General features: G+C 34.8%; 1 protein-coding gene across 1 annotated transcript in view; it reads left to right on the top strand.

Annotated features, from left to right (window-relative positions):
- Window positions 1-2,148: 2,148 nt before the first annotated feature.
- Window positions 2,149-26,954, top strand: part of Smp_171440 (putative mind bomb) — a gene marked incomplete at both ends in the record, with an annotated part of 39,110 nt that continues 14,304 nt past the window's right edge. Inside the window, 10 exons of the mRNA XM_018789772.1 lie at window positions 2,149-2,268; window positions 4,666-4,851; window positions 6,255-6,385; window positions 12,150-12,283; window positions 12,392-12,513; window positions 12,942-13,781; window positions 17,435-17,735; window positions 18,357-18,466; window positions 18,929-19,134; window positions 19,234-19,363. Of these exons, the coding sequence (XP_018655182.1) occupies window positions 2,149-2,268; window positions 4,666-4,851; window positions 6,255-6,385; window positions 12,150-12,283; window positions 12,392-12,513; window positions 12,942-13,781; window positions 17,435-17,735; window positions 18,357-18,466; window positions 18,929-19,134; window positions 19,234-19,363 (2,280 nt within the window). The remainder of the gene's footprint in view (window positions 2,269-4,665; window positions 4,852-6,254; window positions 6,386-12,149; window positions 12,284-12,391; window positions 12,514-12,941; window positions 13,782-17,434; window positions 17,736-18,356; window positions 18,467-18,928; window positions 19,135-19,233; window positions 19,364-26,954) is intronic.

Genomic DNA, 26,954 nt, shown 5'->3' on the forward strand with positions numbered 1-26,954 from the left:
AGTAGGTCTCAATATAAACAAAGAGAAAAGCAAGACTCTCCGATACAATACAACATACACCAATCGAATCACACTTGACGGAGAAGCTTTGGAGAATGTGAAAACCTTTACATATCTGGGCAACATCATCGCTGAACTCGGTAGATCTGATGCAGATGTGAGGGCGCGGATCGACAAAGCAAGAGAATCACATTTACAACTGAAGAACATCTGGAACTCAAAAGAATTGTCCACCAACACCAAGATCAAAATTTTCAATATGATTGTCAAGACAGTTCTACTGTATGGGGGAAACCTGGAGAACTATGAGAGCCATCATCAACACGTTACAGGTGTTTATTAACAGTTGTTTACGCAACATACTTCGGATCAGTTGACCAGACACTATCAGTAACAACCTACAGTGGGAGAGAACAAACCAGATTCCATCCAGCGGAGGAAGAAATCAGGAAGAAGCGCTGGAAGTGGATAGGACACTTATTGAGGAAATCACCCAACTGCGTCACAAGACAGGCCCCCACACGGAATCCCGAAGGCATACATACATAACGCCAAGAAATAGAGACAGACATGAGAAGAATGAACAAAAGTTGGATAGAATTAGAAGGGATGGCCAAGGACAGAGTGGGCTTTAAAATGTTGATCGGAGGCCTATACTCCATCGGGGGTAACAGGCATAAATAAGTAAGTAAGCATTGATAGCGGCATTTGGGATCCCCTTAGGTAGAGGAAACATTTCACACCACTGAGATGTAGGATCAAGTGTTATAACTGCACATCAGATACCTAGTGAGTAATTGATTTCAAAAAACGAGCCATGAAGCCTCCAAGCATAGATGCTGTGTAATTATCACTCCCCTAACCTCGTAAGCGTCCAGTCCGTTCTTATTTTAACTGTTTTTTTTCCAACTTTAGGTTTTCCTCTCACGTTAACGAACAAAAAGCTTTATAAGTCGTTCGTAAAAATTTATGAAAATGACGTTCCTTAATATACAACACATCATTGTTTCACTTCGAAAAGTTATTTTTAACATTATTATGAAGCTTCCTATTTTATAGATATGCTAAATTTCACGTCAAAAATAAAGTAATGAAATTGATACTTCGTAACTCAATAAGAAGCATGTAATGGGAAACCATATGGTAAGTTGTGGAGAAGCCTAGCAATAGTGCCTAAACAGGTACTTTTCTGTCTTATTATCTTGTCCAGTTTTGAATTCTTGTAAAGTGTCCCAGAAAATTTTAATGCCTTGGTTAACCCTATATAATATATTCCTAGATTCCTCATGATACAGATCGCTATCTTTGGTAGTAATGTTGCTCCAAAAAGGGCTTTTGTTATTTTCCACTCTTTGAAGATAGTCTACGATATGATGTCTCAGCCTGGTAACTATTACTGAAGGCAATACAACCGATTCGGAGGAGTGTTATCCTGCAAAATGCGAAATGATAGCAGCAGGATATTAACTAGGTTCACTAATACATACCTCAGATAAAGAATTCTCTTTAAAGAAATAGACGTCCATTTAAGTCTAACAGGAGTAGTACGCTTATCAGGAAAAGCGAGATAACTTGGATAGCTAATGAGTGAGTATATAACTCAACTAAACAAATCAACATTAACTGTCTGTTAGCAACTGGTGTTAATGTCTGGGTGGGCTTGTTCAGTCGACTTTTCCAATGGATACAGTGGGAATCGGAGGAGGGTGTCGCGTGTCGTTCAAGGTTGTACTAAGAGATAATTCCATTCCACCACTTTATGCTTTGATTGTAAATTCCTACCTTATTTAAAGTAACATTTAAAAAAAGCATAATAAGGCCTTGGAGTGCATCGAAAATCGTCCGGCTGATCAGCAACTAGTTGAAATTATTCAAAGCAATCCCTATATCTGATGTAATAATTCGACACATTCAGGGTACTCGTATCGGGTCAGCAAATAAACTGTTAAAGTTCATGTGAGAGTGGAATTCAGAAATAATTCATTTGCAACAGCTTTGTTGCCTATGACAACTACTGTTTTATATGAACTCTCAAGCCGTTGTTTAAAATGTTCAACACAATCCACTCTTAATAGAATATTTTCAAACAGTGAAAGAAAATTTATTCCTGCTTAAGTTTGTATTCGTTTCATAACAATACAAAAAGACATGACAAGACTCTCTGAACAAGAAAATGGTACTGAAAATGAATTACATGATCCTGGAACCTACTGTACCGGCGTTGGCTGCAGGGTTGTTCGTGGACCCGATTGGAAATGGAACAAACAAGTATTTTTATTAACTTTACGATAAGTCTACATAAGTTTCTTGTCAGAATATCTTTTATAAACAAGATAGCTTGATCTTTAGAGCACCAAGCTTAAGCATGACTCACTATAATATCGTCATAGTAAATGAATCGTATTTATCCTAGCCTGTCAAAAGTTCCTGATTATGGGGAAATTCTGGGGTACTTTGGTGAAATTTGAAGTTTTTTCGTAAATGTGGAGAAAACTTCAATCATGTTTGCAAAAATTATTCCCAGGACATTTTTATGTAATTATTGCGTATTTTAATATGCAACCATACTTATAAAGTATCAGTCTTTTAACTACGGCAGTGCTTGTATATTACGTCTGGTATTGCAAGTGCTGGTAAGATAGGATTGCATTAACAAGGTGAATAAACTGTGATTGTATGTTCACCCCATATCAGCTTCTAAGAATCATCCATCTAGTTCCGACGAAAACCTTTATACAAGCCACATGTATGTGCGACAAAACGCATTCTGATGTTGATAACAATAACGTAATTATTTTAAAATGAGCGGTAAATTCTAAATACCTCTCAACTAAGTCTATAGTCTTTACCAAGAACGGGAAAATTTCGGGGTTTTCCTCCAAATGCCTGGAGATCTTGACGTTTAACCGAAGAACGTGAATGAACTTCTCCAAAGTTCCTGGAAACTCTTGAGGAAACTTGGGGGAATATTGGAGAGAACCTTAAAATTTCCCAATAACTTCGGAGGTTTTCTCAAAATAACTTGAAATTTATGGTAAAAACCCCAGACCAGGGTGAATTTTGAGGTTCTGGTCGTATTTCCGTGAAGATTTTAGTGCAGATTTCCCGAAACTGATAAAATTTTCCAGAAAATTGGGGGAAAATATGTATAATATATATGAAATATATGATCACCAATGTTGGTGATCATATTATTTTAGTGAATACACAACTGCACGTCGCAATTTTATTTCAGTTTTTTTTATTAATGAGATTTTAAGCAAGTTTTTAAACCATAGAACTGGTGGCAACAACTTTCCATTCATGTTTCATCGCGGAAAAAGTACTATGCCACTGATTGGCTGCTTTTATACACATTAACTACTGTAGACTCACTCCTTTGTTAATAATTGTTTCCTTTTGTCTGAACAAAATAATTTCAAATCAGAGTGGTCAGAACAAATGAAACATGTTTTTAATTTAATAACAAGTGTTAGTTTGCCGCGACTGATCGAATGTTTCTAATCACAGCCACGTTGTTCACTTGAAATGGTTGATGGGCCTAATATTATAGAAACTTGCAGTTAACTGGGAGAATGATTGCAACTCGGTGGCTGTGGTCGTCTTATAACTATCAGCTGGTTTCTGTAGTTGAAAACATACAAATGAAAGCTGTGCTAAAGTGAATGATTGGAATTCAGAAATATCAAACTTTGTAAGGGTTTGTATTTGTCCACTATAGTTTAAATTATTGAAACTAACTTTATGGTGGGTAATAGTCATAATAAATCAATTGACTTTATCACTACTAATATTATTATCCCCAAAAATCTTAGTTATCTGAATAACCAAATGTTAACTCATTAAAGCTTCAGATCATCTAAAGTTTTATATTCTACTTTACCACAATAGTACAAGCATGAAGATTATTTCCCAAAATACCAGTTTAAGTCTTATTTTGGTTTTAAACAACCTTTCTGAACCTTTTTTGATGTCCTTGGAATGTCGTCAAAAATGGAACACAGACCTTTTTTAATACACAAGGTCAGGATACCTGAAGGTCGGAAGTTATATCGCCGGTTTGGGTCGTGGAAAAACACTGTCGATTAGTCTCATACTAGGACAATCCAAACGTACAGAGCGTCTTGGTTTCCGTCGTTTGTGTGAATAAAGATAGTCTGTGATGTAGAACTTTGAAAATCTGAATGTTCGATAACTATATAGAAGCATTCAACATACATTCTGTTTTACGCTATCATAATGTTATGTGTAGTAATTAGTGTTTGTTATTTTGACGAAGTTCATTGGCTGTTGAACGTCATGGTGATGGAAGAGTCCTGTTGAGTTCCTAACTGACTTCCAGCTTGCTTAACTAATATAGAACGCTTTTACATGAGTTATAACTTAGTAAATGCAAGCTTTTAAGTCAATACTTGTATTGATCAAACTTACCGGAAGAGTCTTTTACTTAGGTGTTATTCTAATTACCTCGTGCTTCCAAAATCTATGTTAATCTGGTGATACCTTTTAACCATCACATGTTCCTAAACTAGATTTTATTTGATATTCAATGTTTTGGATACATGGTTTGTACATTCGTGCATAAAATATTTGGTGATTAAACCAATAAATCTAAATGATAAAAACACAATTCATGCGGTACTGATTATTGCATGTGAATTTTAGGATGGAGGGGAAGGTCATGTTGGTTCAGTAAGACGATTTGATACGTCTGGAGAAGCTATTGTTGTTTGGGATTCTGGAATTGTGGCAAATTATCGTTGCGGTGTGCTTGGATTTGACTTACGTGTCTTGGATAGTGCACCAACAGGTTCGAAGCATCCTGGAACTATCTGTGAAAGTTGCCATGAGGTTAGAAATAGGATTAATATTTAAATTAACCTTAAATTCAACCCACGTTTATTGTTTTGTATACCTTGTATTCATCGATCCCACTTCACAATCAGTAGAATCGACACTTTTGATGTTGTAAATTATCTTCAGCTGAATAAGCGGAGATAACAAATATGAATACTTTAGTAGGAATTTTTATGCAGATGATTTGCTTTACAGATTAGATTTCAGGGTACTGAATTGATATTCTATTTGCCTTTGGTTTGAATTATCCCCGGTCTGAATTATTAATTATGGTCTTTAACGTTACCCACATGTAAATGTTGATAACAAATAGATCCATCCATCCATCCAGAGAAATCGTCATATTGAATAGAGTTTGCTGTTTTAACTTATTTATTTAGTGTGTTTCGTTGTCTAAAACAAAATACCTCCATTTTCTCATTTAATTTTGTCACTAACCATGATGAACCGTGTATTTTGTTCACAGTTGACTTGACTACTGTAATTATTTGAAACGTAATGATCAAGTGTGTGATATAATCTATCTTATATTGCCATGTCATCATATAAACAGTGAAATTTAAATAAATCTTCTAGGTAGATGCTTTTGTATATCCCATAATCACAAAGAGATAACCAGTTTTGGATATTTAGTCATAGATTCTATTACAGTTTCGTTTAACAATTATCAGCAAAGATGTCTGAATCTAACTTTTTTCTCTAGACATTTCAACTGAATGATATTTGGGATACTGACCTTTTGTGCATATGGTGAAAATGTGGGGTTTTATATGAATCTTATAAAAGATAAGCATTCCATATATTCTACGATTTCGATTCCGGCAGTTTAGTATCACATTTGGTGATAACTGAGCATGGGAAGGTCACACTAGTAATCTACCCACTACAAATCAAATAACTGGTAATAATGTTACACAAATTTATCTACGTAAAGGTATACCTCAAAACATTCACCAATAAAAGTTAATCAGAAAGTTCTTTCATTTTTAATTTACTGACGTTATCCAAAAACACCTACTCTATATTGTTTGTTCAAGTGACTACCAAGTGGAATTTTAATAGTTCGTAAACAGTTACTGATACTATCTTTCAAAGTTCCAGGAGCTGTGTTCATCTTTAACTTATCAATTAGCAAACAGATTCCTCAAACGTTACTTAAATATTGTCGTTCCCAGAATATAGATAATATTTGCTTTCCAATTGTTCATTTTCTATACAGAAAAACCTATGACCTGAAGTGACTCTATCGCGAATTTTGCATTTATGTTTATTCTTATTATATACACCATATATCCTGAAAAAAATTACGAACTCCATATACTTTTCTACATTTTACTTTCTTTTATTCTTGTTTAAAAATTGTGGTAAATAAAACTCATTTTAATTCATGGTTTTAGTCCCCAATTTATGGAATTCGATGGAAATGTGTAGTTTGCCTAAGCACAGATTTGTGTTCAACTTGTTATCATGCTGATAAGCATTCGCTGGCCCACCAATTTTTAAGGATTACAGCACCATACAAAACTAGGTGAGTATTTATCTATTAACTTTACACACAGTTTGTGCACACTCAATCTATGGTAACCAAACTTTCTTCACACTCATCTTAATGTATTTGTTGCATAATAATTACTTTGCAGTCATGTTTTTCACATCGTTCCATCGAACGGTAAGATATAAGGGAAGCTTAATTATCTGGATTCTCCTTGTTACATTTTTTGTATTTATTTTGCTTATCTAATAACAATTTTATCGAAGGTAATGTTTGGACGAAAACTATTTGTTGTAATCATAAATTCAATAAAATTCAAATTTTTATTTCTGTGTAACTGCTAATCAGTTGGCTTTACAAATATCCGATTACTTATACATTGGGCCGTCTAAGATGTATATTTTTTGTCATCATTTGGCCCTGCTGATCAACAGATTTTAAGATGGTTTCTGTCAGTCAAAGGCAAAGTAAAGAGGTATATCAACTTTGTGTAAGCTTTCTACTCAGTCACTGGTGTGGAACTAGGCAGCTGGCAGAAGAAATCAACTACTGCTCATCAAGAGAAATTACAATGTTTATATGTTATGTATACATAGAATTCGATCATTAATTTGTATCTTCTGCAGTCCAAGCTGTCCTCTCGTCTTGTCTTCTAGTGTTCTGCTTACGCCATGCTTTTGATATACTAAAACTCTTCTCTCCGTCTAACGACTATGTTAGTTTCGAGGAAACGTTTAGCCAAACACCACTAACAAGCAAACCTGTGATTAGAGTCCACCACACTGCGAAGTCCAAATCATCTAATTGCATCCAACCTGTCTATTGTATTCCGTGCTTTCCCTCCGATATGGAGGTTTCCATAATCCATTCAAACACCAGAAGAAAAAGAAAGGGGGGACTAATCAACGTTATCTGACTCCGGTCCTCACTTGGAGAAAATTTGTCAGCAGTCCTCCATGCACCACTTTGTAGTGTAGTCCGTCGTATGAATTCCGGATGATGTTGACGACTTCCTTAGGTAGACTATAGTGTCAAAGGAGGTTCCATAAGGTTCTCCTATTCACTATGTCAAACCCTTTCTCATAGCCAAGGAAGTTGATATATAATGACGAGTTGCATTCAAGTGATTGTTCAAAAATGATCCGTACTGTCGTGACTTGGTTTATGTACTACCAATTCTAACGGAATCTGGTCTGTTGATCTCAAAGTTGGGCGTCTACCGAATTTTTAATCCGGTTCAGCAACACTCTGTTGAAAGCCCTTCCTGACACTGACAGTAGTTGGATGCCTCTATAGTTCTCACATTTGCTCAGATCTCCTTTCTGTGGTATCTTGATGAGTTATCCTTCTTTCTTGTCCATTGGCACTTGTTCTTCCTTCCAAATCTTCCTGAATGCGATATACAGCATGTTTGCGGTTGCTTTTATGTCTGACGTCAGTGCTTCAGCTGGTATATTGTCATGTTTTTCTGCTTTCCCACTCTTGAACTTTCTCATGATCATCCTGATTTTTTCGATCGTTGGTAGAGTGATATTCATAGGTAGGTCTGTGTGTGCTGCTTCGATGTCCACTGGATTCTATGGAGCTAGCCGATTCAAGAGTTCCTCGAAGTATTTTATCCATCTGTTCCTCCGTTCTCGGATATCCGTTATTGTCTTCCCTTCCTTGTCATTGACTGGTCTCTCTGGTTTACTATATTTCCTCACCAGTTTCCTCCTTGAGTCATACAGTTGTTTCATATTTCCTTCCCTTGCAGATTTTACCGCTGTCGGTGATAGTTCTTTCACGTATTTCTGCTTGTCAGCTCTGACTCTCCTCTTCGGTTGCTTTTTTGCTTCATTGTATTCCGCTTGTGTCTTAACTTTCTCTGCTCGTCTTCGGCTGTTGTTAACTGCTGTCTTTTTGTCCTTCTTTTCTTGAATCTTGTCCAGTGTTCTCATAGTGATCCATTTCTTATGATGATGCTTCTTGCCACCCAGCATCTCCTGACACGTTGAAGTTAGTACTTCTTTGATCCCTTTCCGATTGTTCTGCATAGTAGTGTTATAGCAACCATCCTACAATCAATTTCGATTCTAGTCAATTTTGGTTAAGCCCTTTTTATAACTTAACAGACATTGTCATTCGGATAGTAACAATTTCCATATTCTTTGCACTGCTATACCACTAGAGCACATGACACTCTATCCAAAATCTTGACTGCTTAAATATCATTCGATGACTCATACTCCTTTCCCATATGTGTATTTACGCAAATACTATTATCAGCTTTTGTTTTGCTTTGCTGTGCCCTTATTAAATTTGACTATAAATTGCCTGTGTATTTGCTTGCTATTCGCTCGCTTGCTCCTCGTTCGTTTCCTTCGCTTGTTCGCCTGTTCACTCGCTCGCTTGCCGCTCACTCGCTCGTTGATATTCGCTCAGGTGTTGTTAACTTTCTGACCTGAGTTATTCGACGATAAACTGTAGTCGCTGCTATCCTTTGTCTTCTGATTTTACGCACCGTTAAGATTAGAATTATAACGATTATCGGAACGAACGATTAACGAATCGCGGCACTACAGTTTCTTGTTCTTTCAGTAGATCCTGTAAGACGTGGAACGTGTTGTTGAGAGTTATCTTGAATTCGTTGAGTTTGTCTGTATGTCGAAAGAAGGCTGTATTGAACCTTTGTAATGCTGTTTATCCAGTTTTCTAATGCTTCTTTAACTTCAGTTTCATCTTGGTTAGCACTAGGTGTTGATCTGAAGCTACGTTACCACCTCTCCTGGTTCTCACGTCTTCCATTGTCCTTGTGAACATTTTACTGGTGCAAATACGATCTATCTGATTCTCTGTAGTGTGATCCGGTGAGGCCCATGTAGTTTTGTGTATGCGTTTGTGAGGGAATATTGTGCCACGTATAACCATTTTGTTAAATGCATATAAATTTGTAAGCCTCTCATCGTTCTCTTTCCTTTGGCCCAGTCCATGTCGTCCCATTATATCTTCATAACCGTTGTTATCCATTCCCATTAGGATTGTCAAGTCTTTTCCCGAGCATTTCTCTATGATTGATTGCAGCCTCTCATAAAACTGATCTTCATCGTCTTCGCTGTTTGTGATAAGTATCTTGATTTTCATAAGAGAAAAACAAGTATCAATTACGTCAAATAATTGTGAGGTTATAACTCTTGTTCGGTTCGTCATTTACACAGTTGAAACGTTTTTGACATGAAACATTATTAAAAATGTAAAATGTAACCTTTAAGAATGTTCACCTCATGTTAAATAGTCATTGTACAGAAATGAATTGTCAATGTTGCTTTATCTGAAATAAATTTGTCATTCATGATTCATGGACAAAAATGCTTGTTTTAACTATATGGAAATCTATTGGATTCTATATTTTACAAATTATCGATGAATTTAAACAACGATATAATAAGCTAGTATTTTATAATTCATGTAGTTAAGTATTTTAATAATATGGTTGTTTCATGAAAACGATCATAAGTAGAAGTAATGATTGTTACAGCCAATTGTTAAGTTTCTCTAAATTTAAGTATTTAAAAGTTACAGAAGACTACACATCGTTTAAACCAAATAGTTTTACGCACTGATGATAATTTTTATGTACATTTATAGAATTCTGAATGTTTTAAATAGTACATCTTGAAAGATTCTTATATTTACTTCTTGACTGAGTTTTTAAGTTATCAGCAAATTAATTAAACATTGACATTGAAATCTTTAACTTATCAGTTGAGTAAATGCGAAGTAATCAGGCATTATAGAGAGCATAATTTAAGAAATATCAATGTTGAATTAGAAAATTCTTAAATTACACATTAGTGAAGTCAGTGTCTGCTACACGTATTATATTTTCTCTACAGTGAGTTGCCTATATCACCTAATTTCATCAAGTTTACTATCGTGATGGATACCACCATGACTAGTAAACGTCATGGGGCCATTTTCGCAGACATCGGTTAGGAATCAGTACCTGTTAGCGATGACAGATCACTCCACACTTTGGTTGGACGCGGTTGCAATCCCGGACCAACGCAGAAAACAGTGACGGAAGCAACCATACGACACATTGTAGCGAATCATGGTGTCCCGAAAACGATATTAACAGGTCAAGGTACTTGTTTTGAGGGCGACGAGTTAAAATTCCGCCTAGGTCAGCTGGGCATCAATAATATTCGAAAAGCCCTATACCATCTGCGGACTGATGGGCTAACAGAACTAAATAACGTCAAACTAAAGGAATGACTGGAAGCTAAAAGGGTAACTTGGAGACGGAACTACCGACGATTTTACTAGTCTATCATGGTTCAGCCCAAGAAAACACCCGAAATTCGTCATTCCAGTTCATGGACGGAAGAACTTTGTGACTGTCAGGGCACAATAAGACGTGGTCGCAAAAGCAGAGGTGAAAGTTTGAGGAGTGGAAGGATGAGCTAGGACAAGGGGTGAAGAACGTGCAACAGAAACAAACAATCGACTTGAAGAGATCCGAATAGCATCAAGAGAAACACCAGAGGCTCGTCCCAGTAGGAGATAAGGTTAAATGTAGAGAACGAAGGGGGATAGCCATAGGTGAAATCGGTTCACCAAAACCGCTGCCCATTTGGGATGGACTATATATGGTCATCAAGAGACCCAGACCGATGTATACTATCAAGAAAGGTAACAAGGAGAAATGCGTGGATGCTAGCCAGTCCAAAAATTGGATTCAGTGGTCTGACAAATCGGAACCGGTGAAGGCAGAACCACGGAGGTCAATACGCTTGCGATTGAACATGGGGACGAGTGTGGTGAATACTACTAACAAGATTGTTTGTAAGGAATATGTAGTGGAACGTGGCTTGGAAGCTGTTGCAGTTGACAGGCTGAGAAAAGGGTTTCAGTAAGTCTGAAAGTGCGGCCTAGAAAGAGCACTTGTAGACCAGTTTAGGACTAACTAGATTGCAGGACACTCCTCAAGATGCAAATGGATGGTCAAGAAATATGTGTACACGTTGTATAATTACTTTGTAATTTCAATCAAGTGCCCTGTCCTAAATTAACTCATCCCCATAATTATATAATTTTTTATTGATATGTGTAAGCTCAATCTGATGTCTTCTTGAGAATTGTTGGAAACCATTTGGTACTGCAAATCTATTTTGCTTAAATTTATGTTACCACAGTCTACCTCAAACTCTTACAAGGGCATGTACAGAGACTTCACGTATCGTTTTAAGAATAATAAATTTAGTCTACTTAAGTGACTTCACTGTTGTCCTAGGTTTATTATACCCTCTGTTTACACTTGGTTTTTTTTATCAGCTATTGAAAATCTAATAAAAAATCACTAAACAAAACACCTATACTTATAAGATATCACAATATCGTAGGTATCATTACCAAGGTTTGACTTGATAATTTTGAATAAATGGAGCATTGTGTAGATTATTATAAATAAACTAAAATATTTATAATATCCCAGTTAATCCTTGAATTAATTTTGATTTGGTTATTTATTTATCTGAAGAAGTGTCTTACAATGAGTCACGAAACGTCAGAAAATTTAATTTTTCCACTAATTGGGATATTACAAATATATAAATTTATTTACACCACAATATTGTTTACATCACTACAGTGATTAAGGTCGAAGTATATTGTTTTCCACCTTCTGTTCTTAACTTTGAAGTTATCTTACGGCGGGAAGCAATGTTCGTCTTAACGTATGTTAATTTTTAAAGTTCATAAGCGTCAGAACTTTGTACGTAATTTTAATTAGAAATTTGGTTTTTACTTCTACTACTAGAGTTATTGTCGGTCGACGTTTGAAACAAAGGCGTGTAGAATCATTAGGCCTTTTCCCTAAAGCTCGAGTTGTTCGCGGCATAGACTGGAGTTGGGATAGTCAAGATTGTGTTTCACCCTTAACGTCGTCAACAAGTGGGTCGATACTTCTAGGACCAACAGGATCAGCCATTGCTTGCAGGTCTAACTTGGGCTCAAACAACGAAAAAACGTCTGCTGGTCCAATCCTTTTACCTACACAAGGGCGTATAACTGGTAGAAGGGATTGGTATCAATGGGCACCGCGGTCAGCAGCTTTGGTCGCCTGGGATAGTGGAGCGTATAATGTTTATCGAGTTGGATATGGAGGATTAGTTGACCTCAAAGTAAGTATATGTTTTTCCCGAAGAGAATACATCCTTATTTAATTGTTTGCATATTAAAAGTCACACAAATTTCAATCCTCGCTTATAGTGAATCTATCTTGTGAGAATGTAAACAGCTGAAAATTACTTTCACGATTTCAAACCGTTTTGTCACATTTGTGACAACCACATATGGTGTAAAGCAATTATTATCATCTTTTGAATTTATAAGGCTCTACAGAACGATTAGCTAGCTTAGAGAATCTGAACATGAAAACTTATGCTTTTAAAAACTAGTGCACTAAAATTGTATGATTCAGTTAAAGTTTTAACCAGACTGGTTACATTTTCAAGTAAATATGCATTGCGAATGTTTATCTGAAATATAAATTTATTTAGCCCAAAATAACTGTTTTTAATTTGTTTTTGGATTTGTATTACGTGAATAGGCGATAAGACCTTCTAAAGGTGGAATGTATTATGTTGATCACCTTCCTCTGCTTGCTGATTTGAGACAATATTCCGATGAACCTTGTGTACCTGATGAGTCAAACAGTGAAGTATCACTTGCAACAAGGCATGACTTAGAGAGAGGTCCTGTGGTTCCAAACTGGACTAATCTTCACGATCTTGAGTCTCGTCGCCGTCAAACAACTCGAAATGTTGATGATGTATACGCTTATCGGGGTAGGATTTCTAGGAATGATGGAACATTATATAGTTCTTCAAATAGTGGACAATATCCAGATACCGGGTATAGAACAAACAGTAATGTGTTATCAAATGAAGAGCCTGCAGCATCCAGCTGTTTGAACGTTTGCACTCTTGCTAGCAGACTGCATCTACAGCCCTCCTCAATTGAGAGTTCGCATAGCACTAATGTCACCTCACGGCGATCACATTCACGACTAAGTCGACCACAATATGGTTGGTCTACAGACAGAGAGACTGAGGAACCAGGTTCTCTATGCGCAGCTAACGTACCAATTAGTACCAGTGGTCGACGAAGTTTCGGTCAAACTGCTCGTACCTTATTGACTGATTTCTTAAGGACCAATTCTTTAAATCCATCAGCACCTACAAGTCGGGGTAATTCGAACTCAGTAAACCAGAACCATTCAACAAATCATCTTCGTTCACATAATAACGATCATTTGTCTACAGCTGTTCGCGACAATCGACCAACAAGCATACAATGTTCAACAAATGATCACAGAATTATTCAAAATGCCCGAGAACTTAATATTTCTTCTGTTTCATACAACCAATGTAGAAATTCTCAATCACGCGTAAGTCGTAATATCATATGTATAACACTTTGTTATATCCTCGACAAATAAGTGAGATTCAATCTTGGATAATTCACCCAAATAAATTTACCATACTTATAGCGAAAGTGAATAACATTTGTTAATTAAATATTCAGTAAGCAACATTTATTTTAACAGGTAATACATAAAAAATATTGGTCATTTGTAGAAAAGGTAAGCCATCTACACTCAGAGGCGAGTTAATTTTAAATGATGAGGTTCATTTATGTCTGGGGAGTATCTATAATGAAATTGGTAAAGGTAGTAATTTCCTTATTATTAGTGAGGATCAATTTAACCAATCCAAACTGTTAGTCTTACAGTTTAAAGTTCTTCTAACTTAATAACTTGTCCTCATTTTATGTCGAATTACAGACAGCTGGTCTTCTTAAACAGAGGACTTCTTTTTCTGAGTACTTTTATGAAATATTCTTCACTTTTAATGGTCCATCACTGTTTCTGTTTGTTGGGACAGTTGACTTATTAACTCAAAGCCAATCAAAACAGAAATGAATAAAAATAAAGTCACTGGACACAAAACTCCTTGTTCAGTATTTGAAATCTAGACGAAAGTAAGGGAGGTGCGTTGCGTATACAGGATCAAAAGAGTAAGCTTCTAGGTAGAATAAATTTATTTTAATATATATGTGAAGATCAGTATATTAGCAAAGTTAAGATTGATCTCGTAACCTTACATTCAGTAAGTAAGAACTTATGGTGTGCAAGAGGCAGCGGTTGAAAGTCTTTAGGGGATTTAAATCCTATGAACTGGTTTCACTCAGATATGGTTATTCTGAGATATCATCTCAGTTCATTTCTTAGATATATTTTTATAGCTTGAGTATAAAGGATATTACCATCAAAAACATCCGACTACTAGTTATTTTTCAGTAGTTTAAGTGGTAGATGAAAAATACTTTCGTTTGGTCATGTATTCAAAAAATTTTCTATTGAACGTATCGTACTAGTTAGGGAATCTTCTTTGTTTTTTACGACATATTCAACCGACAAAACAGTGTTAAATAGAAAGCTTTTTCGCATTACGTTACAAGAATAACGCAATGAAAAATTTTCATTGGCTAAAAGCTAAGGGAAATGTAAATGATAAATTTCAGCAGAGGTTAAGCGTTCGCAAATGAGCTACTCTACAAATACCCACTATTCCCAAATACCCTGAGTGGAACACTGGAGTAGGTCCCCCGACTCTAATTGAATTTCAAAAAGCTGTAGCTAATCTGAAACGAGGAAGGGTAGCTGGTTCAGATGGACTGGTTCCAGAGGTCTTTAAGGATTGTGGTCCAGTTTTAGCGATTAGGTTGATTAATATTTTAACTAAAATCTGACAACTGAATTTAATCCCATCTGATTGGTCACAATCATTGGTTGTGATAACAATAGGGGGATTATTTTGACTAATATAACATCTAAAATACTAGCCTCAATCATTATCGGACGCCTAACAACGACTTGTGAACTGCAAACACGAGAAAATCAGGCTGGCTTCAGACTTGGTCGTGGTCGCATCAACCACATATTCACCGTTCGTAAGATCTTAGAACAAAGGTATGCTTATCGATGTCTGACAATGATAGTTTTTCTTGACTTGAAAGCAGCATTTGACTCTGTAGACCGAGAGGTTCTGTGGCAGTCTGTCATTGAAAGGTATACCTCAGAAGTACATAAACCTTGTGAAGGCTCTTTAATCGAATACTACTGGTCGAGTCAGAGCTTATGAAGAACTGTCGATTGATTTTACAATCTCAAGTTGTATCCAGTAAGGCTGTCCACTATCTCTATTTTGTTCAACTTCCTTATAGACCGACCACTGGAAATAACGTTCTCGTCGACTGAATTTTCAAGAATTGATCTCCTAGTAGGAGGTTCACTTATCGACTTAGAATACGCAGATGACATAGTCCTGTTTGGTGAAGACACTGATAAAATGCAAAGTCTTCTGTTAGCACTGAGTAACAATACCAGGATGTTGGGAATGAGTTTCTCTCCGTCTAAATGCAAATTGTTGCTTCAGGACTGACTTGCGTCAACATCTGAACTAAGGATAGGGAGTGAAGTAGTCGAAAGTGTCAACAATTTCAATTACCTTGGAAGTGTGATCAGCCCTAATGGGTTGGTGTCTGAGAAAATCTCTACACGGATTCAAAAAGCTTGTTTGGCTTTTGCCAACTTACGTCACCTATGGTGAAGGCGAGATATTCGTCTACCAATTAAAGGACGAGTACACTACATGGAAGTTCGTTCTGTTCTACTTTACAGCTGCGAAACGTGGCCATTAAGAGTAGAAGATACTTGTAAGCTACTAGTATTTGACCACAAATTTCTTAGAAGGATTGCTTATACCTGTTGGGATCACCGGGTAAGTAATAGTGAAGTTAGGGAATGATGATAAATCAGTTGATGAGATTGTGAATCTTCATCGTATTACGTATTACGTATGTATGAACACTGATTACCACGATGCACAATTCTGACAAGTGTTGGAGATGGTTGGAAGAAAGTTACGGGTGGCCAAACCAAAACGGGTAATCAGTCCTTGAAGCTACTAACTTCTGGTCTGAGCCGTGTTGGTAGATGCAGACTACTTGGTTGGGGTGCGCGTGACTATCGTAACCAGTGGTTGGAGACTGTGTGACATGGTGATCATCTTGTTGTGCTAATGAGGTGTGGCAACCTGGACTGATGCATATATATGCCTGATCCTCCCTTGTAGCTAACTGATTGACGGAGTGAAAATAACATTTTACGAGCCTAAAAGCCTTATGATAAGTTTTACTTTATAGAACTCAAAATAAGGAAACATAAAGTCAACATATTTAGTGAAAATTCATATAAAAATGTACTAAAAACCTGAAGAACGAGAAATAGCTTCTTTTCTAATTCCATTGTGTGAATTTGAATTTTCGGTACATGTATACCGCAGTTGGTTCTCTTTTTACATTTCCATTATAGATTTTCAGGATAATTCTTTAGATTTTGTAAAAAAATAAATTAGTACAATGACCGTCATCAAAATCTCATAGAGTAGGGGAAGATAATTAATGTACACATTGTATTCTTTATTCCACTAGTCAACTTACGCAACGTCAGACAATTTTCTATTCTGAATTGAATTCTCACTAAACCTGTATGTGGAGACAAAATTTTAGAATCTTCTAACTAGACCATACGGCACATTTATTTTCATCCTCAAACCCACCATTCCATATAAATAATTAACACTTTTAACCTGGACTGGCAGTCTCTAGTTCTTATTGTTTGTCTAGCTTACGTTGTGTAGTGATTTGAATTACATTCAACAATCTTCACAAACTCCCATACTGATAATTTGTGAGAGTTTTCAAACTCTTATTGTTGATACTCAAAACTGAATCACCTCCACTGCCATATGTGGATCCTGATTGGATTACTCAGGTAAGTCTTAAATAAGAAGAAACCTACATCCAGAATTCCCCTGTTAGCCACAATCCAAATACACTGAACTAAATAATGTTTAGTGATAAAAAGTTTGGAAAGCCCAAGTTGATGACTTTGCTGAATTGTTTTGCCTAGGTTTTTTGGCAGCATTACTAGTTCATTATCTCATACAGTAAACTTTAGATTTATCTTTCTAACAGATTGCCATCACTAATCATGGGAGAGTTCTAACCTTGCATACCAGAGATGGATTGCACAATAATTCTTCCTCTAACCAAGATTTAATATGTGGATATACAACATTACCAGATGAAGTTATTCGGGAAAACAATAGTACGGGTCCACAAACTATTAGAATACAACGTCATACTGAAGCAGGACCACGATCAGTGCATAGTGCTTACAATCAATTACAAACTGTTTTTGCTGAAAATCCGTTGGATATGAGTCCTCAAACACCTCCAACTGATGATTCTGAACAACCAAACATGGAGATACCTAGTAAGAGTTACTTGTCATAATCAGTAATGGAACAATTTCATTCACTATGCTTGATCCCTGAAATTTTTCTTATCTGTGTTTCGGAAATGCTAAACTTAATGATACAATTAATAAAAAAGAGCAAAGTTATGTAAAAGATCACTTTCTATCTTGAATAACAATTAGTGCAACTATGTGCATTTTGATAACATTAAATAGATAGGGTATGTTTATCAACTATTTTTGAATGGGCTTTTTTGTGGTGCTATGCACATGAATGCTATCTGAAAATGTTCGAATGGCTCTGTTAGTGCTAGTGACTATTTATGGAATTTTAGATATCCACCTGCCTATGCTCCTCCATGAGGGGTATCAGGCGTAAGTAAGTAAGTAAGTAATCCACCTGTTAGTTATTAAAAAAGGAGATAGTCGTTGAAAATATTGATCTATTCAAACAGATTTCACATATTAAAAAGTTAAAGTTCTGTAGTGGATTGTGAAGCTGACTAGTTCCAACTAAACATAGCTACGTACTTTCTGACATTTTGTTGAATCAGTATTTGTTTATAATACAATTCGCTAATATATATATATAATTAGCTGCTACATAAGTTCCCTAACCTTCTGCCTTCTTTCTCCTAGATTGTTCACATGCACAAGCTCACAGCAACAATTCTGAAGATTTAATTCAGGCAGCCAATGAAGGAAATGCGAAACGCTTGAAATGTCTTTTGCAGCATCATAATGTAAATGTAAGTCAAATATATATATATACATATATTACAAGCTGCATCGTATCTAATGATTGTTCCCGATAGAAAATTTGAATCTAATCTTTATTGAAAATACCTATACTGAACACTGTCCTTCTAGTCAACTCGCCAAGATATATAATGGGTAGACATTTGAAAATCTAGTATCGTCTCATGAATGTTCCTTACAGTCTCACTTATTCGAATCCCACTATTGTTCACTGACCTCATATTCACCTTTCTAGTCAACAGTTTACCACTTCACTAATTTCAATGATAGTTTACATGGTAGAAACTAATGTTAACATTCATTTGCATTTGTCCTCGAGGTTCATAGAATTACTCTGCACCTAGAGTTATTGTCACTGAACTATTTGAAGTATGAAGTTTTTAGTTTATATCTTAAAAACGTTCATGGCCTGAGTAGTTGTTATCTAAATCCTGATAAAACTTTTATCATAGGTGAATGGAATTTCTAGTGGGTTGACTGCACTTCATGCTGCCTGTCAAGCTGGTCATTTAGCTTGTGTTATCCTATTACTACAATATGGAGCCAGACGTAGAAATTTGGATTCTTCTGATAATGAAGCTATTCATTCAGCAGTTCAAAGCGGAAATATTGATATTTTAAGAATTTTAATGCGGCCACATACTGATATAACATCAAGGTTGGTAAATATTTCAGAAGAAAATGATGTAGTCGAAGGAAATCTCGTCGATCTAGACGATAATTCTCCAACAAATGAAAATAACAATCGTTTTGACAGTCAAGAAATTTCGGATATAAATGCTAGAAATGCATTACGACAAACTCCATTACATTTGGCTGTCAATCGACAGAATATACCGATGGTACAATGTCTACTAGAAGAAATGAATGCTTTGACAAATTTACAAGTGAGTTTAAAAATATAATGATATTATTTTAACAACATATCGTTAATGACATGAATTCATTTTATTTCGTTGGTTCTCATCAGCTGCTTACGACCTGTGATATTTAAAATCATAATAAGAAAATGGGTTTAAATTACTTACATAATAGTGTTTAGTCGGAAGTTATGTTGAAGACATATTAGTATAGCAAGGGTGTAAATAAATTTACTATCATAAATATATACCTTATGTAAAAGAAAATTCTACAACATTGATTGTGAAAACAATTCAAACGGCCAGAAACAAGTGATTACACAATGAGTAAACGCTCATAGGAATAACATGAGTAGAGCTCAGTTAATAAAATAAGATTACTAATCTGGAAGATAGTTGAAATAAAAACTCAATGATGCAGTAAATGCAAGAAAGGGCCAAAAAAGAAGTTTAAAATGCAACGAAGGAATATTTGTTACCAGTGCGAAGAAAGAATAATAGTAATCTCCTCTTGAACACATGTCAGGTTTTCGATGCCTGATAGCAACGGCTTCAGCAAACTTCAGAAGACTGAAGTTTGGGTGCTTACCAATCACCTTGAAAGATTGCAAGGTATCGACCGAACATCTCCTGGATACAGGACATCAGGTCGATACTTTAATGTGACGACATATCTTTTCCTCATAGGAGTGCGAACGGAAGAGCAGAGACCAATTTAACGTAGTCCGGATATGAGGGAATGGGAAAATGGTGTTTTATTTGGTCTGTGGTTGTTGTATGGCTTCAGTGGCGTCAGTTATGTCAGATAATATGGTACTCCGGGCAGGGTTCTCTGTGTATGATGGTATTAGTGGTCAGAAGTGATGAGAAATATGTGAAGAATAAGGTAGTAATTTGGTCGGAGGGTAGGATTTGTTTATGGAGACGTTTGAATGTCCTACTTACAATTCCATTGATAAGATGCCTTATGATTTATATAGCAAAGATTCCTTCACTGTGTGTAGTGCATTCAGTGAGGGGTACCATAGACCATGGCAATGTCTATATCTCTTGTGGTACATGAAATATAAATATTCATGGTTTGTAATAGCGTAGGATCAACGAATCGTTAAAAATCATATAATTAAGACGATATGAATTATCTAAGGTAAGAATATGTCTTTCTTTTGTCATTAAACCTTACACCTTCTTTTTTATCTTAGTATTATGTTTGCCATTTAAAGAACTGTCAGTCTCATGGGTTTTGGCAGATTAATAATAACACGATAGACTATTTAAAAAGAGTTATTTATGCTTACTCTATAGCCCGTCTAGACTGAGTAGGTTTGAGCTGTTTATGATTTTAAGTGAAACTTCGCCTAGCTACTCTTAAAGATGTTTACGCGTACAAAAATGTAAACTTCTAGGGCATTAAATAGTGTAAACTGCTCTCGAAAAAATGGTTGGGTTTACTAATTAAACGAGAGCTAACAGCCTAGTTTATTCATAATTTATTCTCAGTGTTACTGTAGAACGCAGTTAAAGCATCAATTTTAGGTTTTCTCTCCTGAATTCTTTTCGAGCAGTCCGGGGTACCAACTGGATTAATATTTACCCTAGTGAATCACCTTTAAGTTTTAGGAACATGAACAGTAATTACTTATTCATTGTTTAAACATATTATTCTGAACTTAGTTGCATTTTGTTTGTTCACAAACCTATCACGATATTTCTTTACACCGAGAGTTGATTTCTTCTCCAGCCTTATCCGTAATAGATACAGATGTTATTTGACAACTATTCTTTCAGGTGAATGAAAACTAAATTGGGCATTTAATGACATTGTGGTTTCGAATGTGTAATGTAGAATAGAATCCTTTGATCTCTTCACTTATTCTGGTGCTAAAATGAGATGATTACGAATTTCTCACCTCTCTAAATTTAACAGTTTCACATCCTAAAGACATATTTCAAAATTATGATAAATATATTACTTTATATTTTCTCATGTTAGTGTCTGTATAATGAATAAACAAGATTTACGAAATTATTTTAGTCATTCTCGTTTTATTATTACCATTAATTTAAGAAACTCAAACTAAAGCAATCAATGGGTAATGTCGAAATATGTAAATCTCCAACATATTGAATTAACTGACAATTCTTACATGATTGAAGAAAAGATGCTAATAAGCAAAGATGGATGGTGACTAGTAGTGGAATCCAGGACGTGCGTTTCATCCCATTTGGGACATGTTCGCTTAAAACGCCATCGCGTCATCCACTTACCTACTGAGTCCCAATAGCAACTAGCTTGTACAATGGGGGGAAGTTTTAATTCATTTTGCATTGTTTTTTGAATCTTCCCACTGATGTTTAGGAGTGTAGTCGAGGTAGAAATTCACTTTTTGAATAACTTTATCTGATCATTGTAACATTGAGCTAAATTTACTTAACCAACAAAATTTTTGTTTCTAATTTCTTATTTAACTTATGTTCCTTATCTTAATCATCGATAAACAGACTGTTTGGTTTTTATTTTTTTAAATACCAAGTTAGCGTTGATTAGCAAACGTTAATGTTTATACGTGATTATTGCCTAATATTTTTTTAAAAGTGTAAATTCAGAATCTACTGGTTATAGGTTTAAAACTCTTTTGATCAGTATAAAAGATTCAAGTTCAAATCGACTGTTAGTTTCCCATGAAATTTCCAATTTTGAAGCTAATGTTTTTTGATATTTAAAAAAAATATTCCACTGATATTGAAAATAACCATTGGTTAACTATTTGTAAATTCTACTTTACAAACTTTACCACAACAATAATTCATCTTTGTGTAACACATACAATTCTTACATTTCGTTCCATTTTGTCAATTAAGTGATTTTTTCTTCTAGGCAATCTTAGTTTTCTTCATCTCTGTCTATACGTATACATGTTCATGAGTTCATCATGAAATGATGTGGAATTTCCAAATGAATAATCATGACAATACCCTTTGACAATAAATTAGTTGATTTTCTAATTAGATCCAATGAGGTCGTCAATAAAGTACAAAACGTTTATTGATTAATCGAAATTATTTCATAGAAAATAAGGGAGGAGAATCAATAATGTTAACGTAGCCTAGAGTTAAAGCAGTTACATGGATTACAATAATATAAATCAGAAAATGGTTCGAGTTGAAGATAGTAAAATTAATAATAATAATAATAGAAGTTTAATTATAATAATATAATTGGCGGAAAACATGAAAGTTAGTCAAAGTATGCTAATGGCAAACGATTATTATCTGGGAACAAATAATAATTATTAGTTATAAGAAAAATATAATCGGTTTATTAAAAACAGTCGAATTAATATGAATTATTCTTAAAGAATGAAATAAAAACAGAATATTCTAAAGATACGGACTGGATACTCATGGGCTACTAGTATAGACTAAAAACAAATGATTTTCAAATAAAAATTCTTCCTCTCTACACTGTCCAATGTTAAATAACTCGATCACATAATTAAATAACTAAAAAATAACATTACGCCTAATATAAATAGAAGTTATCCATACTGTCTTAATGTTGTACTAACCCTTACCTAATTATATCATTGTAGTCAATTAGTTTTATTAGTCTGTAGCTTCAATTTATTTTAATGACTTCAACTATATACTATTGTTATGTGAATGTTTTATGGTATCTCTAAATAACAAATCATATGCATGTAAACATATATATATATATATATACGTGAATGTTTCCACCTCTTCCAGAGTTTCGCCATCAAGTGTGACTGGGCTGGTGCACTCCGTGCAGTATTTGAGAATTTTGCTTTTTCCTTTGTGCATTTTGAGGCCTATTGGTGCAGAGGCTGCTGCTACATTTGTTGTCTTCGTCTGTATCTGTTCGTGTGTATGAGATAGAAGGGCTAGGTCATCTGCAAAGTTCAAATCTTCTAACTGATTCTGAGATGTCCATTGTATTTCGTCCTTCCCCTCAGATGTCGAGGTTTTCATAATCCAGTCAATCAAAGGAAAAAAAGAGGAAGGAGGAGGGTAGATAGCCTTGTCTGACTCCGGTCTTTACTGGAAATGCGTCTGTCAGCTGTCCTCCATGCACCACATTGCACTGTAGTCCGTCGTATGAGTTCTGGATAATGTTGATAATCTTCTGCGGTACTCCATAGTGTCGAAGAAGTTTCCATAATTTTCTCCGGTCCACACTGTCAAACGCCTTCTCATGGTCAATGAAGTTGATGTATAGTGACGATGATCCGTAGTGTCGCGAATCGGTCTGTGCACGACTGATCATTACGGAATCCCGTCTGTTGATCTCGGAGTCGAGCGTCTATTGTGTCTCTCATCCGATTCAGCAAAACTCTGTTGAAAAACTTTCCTCGTACTGGTAGTAGTGCGATGCCTCTGTAGTTCTCTCATATCTCCTTCTTTGGTATCTTGATGAGGTATCCTTCTTTCCAGTGCGTTGGCGCACTGGATAGTGAAGCATGTTTGCTGTTACTTCAATGTCTGACTTCAGTGCTTCAGTTGGTATATTGTTTGAATTATTTTTTCTGATTAGCGTTTTTTAGCGGGTTAGTTTTCTAAGGGATAGGGTCGCTAACCTAATGCCCAACTCTCCTCCTTTACCAGGGCTTGGAACCGGCGGCAACTCTAGAAGAGCTACAGGCGGAGTTATCTTCTATTTAGTATGTTAGATCAGTTTAATGGAAATAAGTCCACATTACCTACTTCTTACGCATTTAATGAATTATACATGATTTAATAATGATCAAGTAATTGTGTAGCAACACTTTTAATTTTAAATCTTTATGGTTTATCTCATTGACAATGACTAGTAACTGGGGCTTGCTGATAGTTCTCAGATTTTTGGATTACAAAATATTTTTTACGATAACAAAAGCAAACTTCGGGATAAAAATACCTCATAGGTTCTCAATACAACTGGTTAGGGTGTTTGTTTTTTTCAATTCTATTCATTTGCATATTGTTATTGACTGAGCTTGTAAAACACTAGATAGACATTGTTCATAACTGTCCGAGGTCAAGTACTGCTGATGGAAGATGGTTGTAATTATAATCCAAACTTATTACTAAACCCAGCTAAAATGGTCATTTAAGTTGGTACTAGTCTAATTAACCATTTGATGGACTACTTTTATTCGGATGAATAGACATTGCTAAAAATATGTAATGAATATAAATTGTGCACTTTCTATGTTTATCAAATTAGGTTTGTCTGCAAACTGAAGGAAACAGATATCCATGGATGTTATCAAACAGAAAGCCTATGTATTAGATTTCGTCTGATTCCCTCCAATCAACCATTAAAAAACTCAGGGCAATGTGATATTCAATAACCTAATCTGATGGTTGTATAGCAAAATTGATTCTGTAGTGTTCTGTTATTAGTTGTGACTTGAATGTAAGACAAATAAAGCTGTCTTGTAAGGTATAAATATACTTGAGTATGTCATTATACTTATCCATTTGGTGATTGTAGATAACTTTATACAGTATAAATAGAAAAAGTTATTATATATAAAAATTTAATTATTATTGGTCACTTTTACTTGACTTCTTTTTAGGATTTAACAGTTACGCGTCAATTGATTATAAGCACTAAACGCAGCTTGTATTTATTTTAGTGATATAAAGTGCTCTATGAAATAATAAGATCGATGGCCGTCGTAAATGGTTCATAAACTAAGTGATAATACATCCTTAACTTTGTAACAGTAGAAAAGATGAAACTGGTTGTATTGATATACAGTATGGTAATAAACCTTATTGATTGCACCATGCTTCAATAAATAACTAGTTGGTATAAATAGCTTCGTCTTGATTCCATTTCGACTTCTCAAAATTAGTTTGGATAATTTCTAAGTTTAGAATGTATAACAATTAACTTCATTTTTAATATCTGTCTTGTAGATGATTATCTCAATTTTCTGTTTCTACAAGGAAGCAAATACTTTTTATCTTTAAGCGTATATCATATGATTATATACTAATAAACAATCCTGTAGAATTTCTACAAAAATCTAAAATTTTGTATATTTGAATAATTTTAGGAACAATAAAAATGTCAAGGGGTTATTCTTTTCATTTTTTAAAATATAAACTTATTATTCATATGGAATGATAGTGAATTTACTTATATCTGACTGCTATCTATACATTTTCTTTGAATGGTACCTATTACAAAAATCTGAACCCAATGAACTTCACTATTATGGTAAATCCAACTGAATTTAATGTTTTTCTTATTCCAAATAACCATTTCGTTTCTGAGAGAATCTCTTAAGATGCCTTATAAAAAAAACCCAACCAAAATGTATGGCTTTCATATAATTCAAGTAGTTTTAATATCTTATAATTTTCATGAATTATTTATTATTATCATTAACTTAACGCCTTGCTCACTTCTGAAATACCATAGTAAGAAATAAAGAGAGATAGCTGAAGGTAGTTTATGACAATCACCAAAAGATTTTTTAGTCAGTATCATTAGTTTTAAAACTTTATGAAAAGGGTACAAAATTTCACTTTTCCCTACTGTTTTTATGGTCATTATTTTACATCAAATATTATTTATTTGTGAAAAGATGCTTTTGTGTATCTTTAAAATATACGTTTCATAAAATGAAACTTTAATTAGTCTTCTCAGTATGGAGTTGTGTAGATTGTTGAATTCCATTGAAGACATGAATTAATCAATGCTAGACCATCACTCAGAACCAAGAACAAAGGTCCTGGGTTCGAGCCCCATGTGCGGTGTCTTAGATTCGCTCTTCTAGAGAGTTTCATATTGAGGCAAAACGGCCGTCTAGTGCTTTCAGCTGTTCAATTACAGTCTAACATTAATCAGTTCATGATTTCTATAAGATTTAGTCTTCCGATGTCCTGCACATTAGTTTCAGTCTAGACAAATCCAGTAAAAAGTTCATTTTTGCGTAATAATGTTTTAACATATCCATTCTATTAATCTAGTGAAATTTATTGATTTTAGCAATTAAAAGCATAGTACATGCTAATGTAAAATTGTAAACTTATAAGCACAACTGAAACAACTATCGTTATATTGCTTGATTCATTTAGAAACCTTTTGTATCTAATCTTGAATATAAGTATGGTTTACTGAGTGGTACTGTTTGTCTCCATAAATTTAAAACTCAGTAACTACGATTTCTTAACTCAATTGTTTTATGAAAACTTGAAGATTACGTGACTATTATGAAAAATCAACTATTCATTGTTGATATCACGAACCGATTTAAGTTAGACATCCCTTGTAAACCAGGAAGCACATTTAGACATGTACAATACTGAATGCCGGCTCGTTATTCTGGTGGTTAAGCGTTCTTTGCGAAGTCTGAACGTTCTGCGTTCAATCAATGGTGGTATCATGGATGCGAACTATTGATGAGATGGTTTTCATAATACTTCAATTTGTTTCATTCACTAATGAGAATTATCTACAACAATTGTTTTTAAATTGTATTGTATTTTATTTCAGAAATGTTTTTGATTATCTTTACTTGGATATCTATCCATATTTTGAAAATTTTCATAACATAACATTTTTCACGAAACATTACATGTATTATATGTTAAATTTTCA

The sequence above is a fragment of the Schistosoma mansoni genome, chromosome W, assembly GCF_000237925.1.
Source record: "Schistosoma mansoni strain Puerto Rico chromosome W, complete genome".
NCBI classification, from domain to species: Eukaryota; Metazoa; Platyhelminthes; class Trematoda; order Strigeidida; family Schistosomatidae; genus Schistosoma; species Schistosoma mansoni.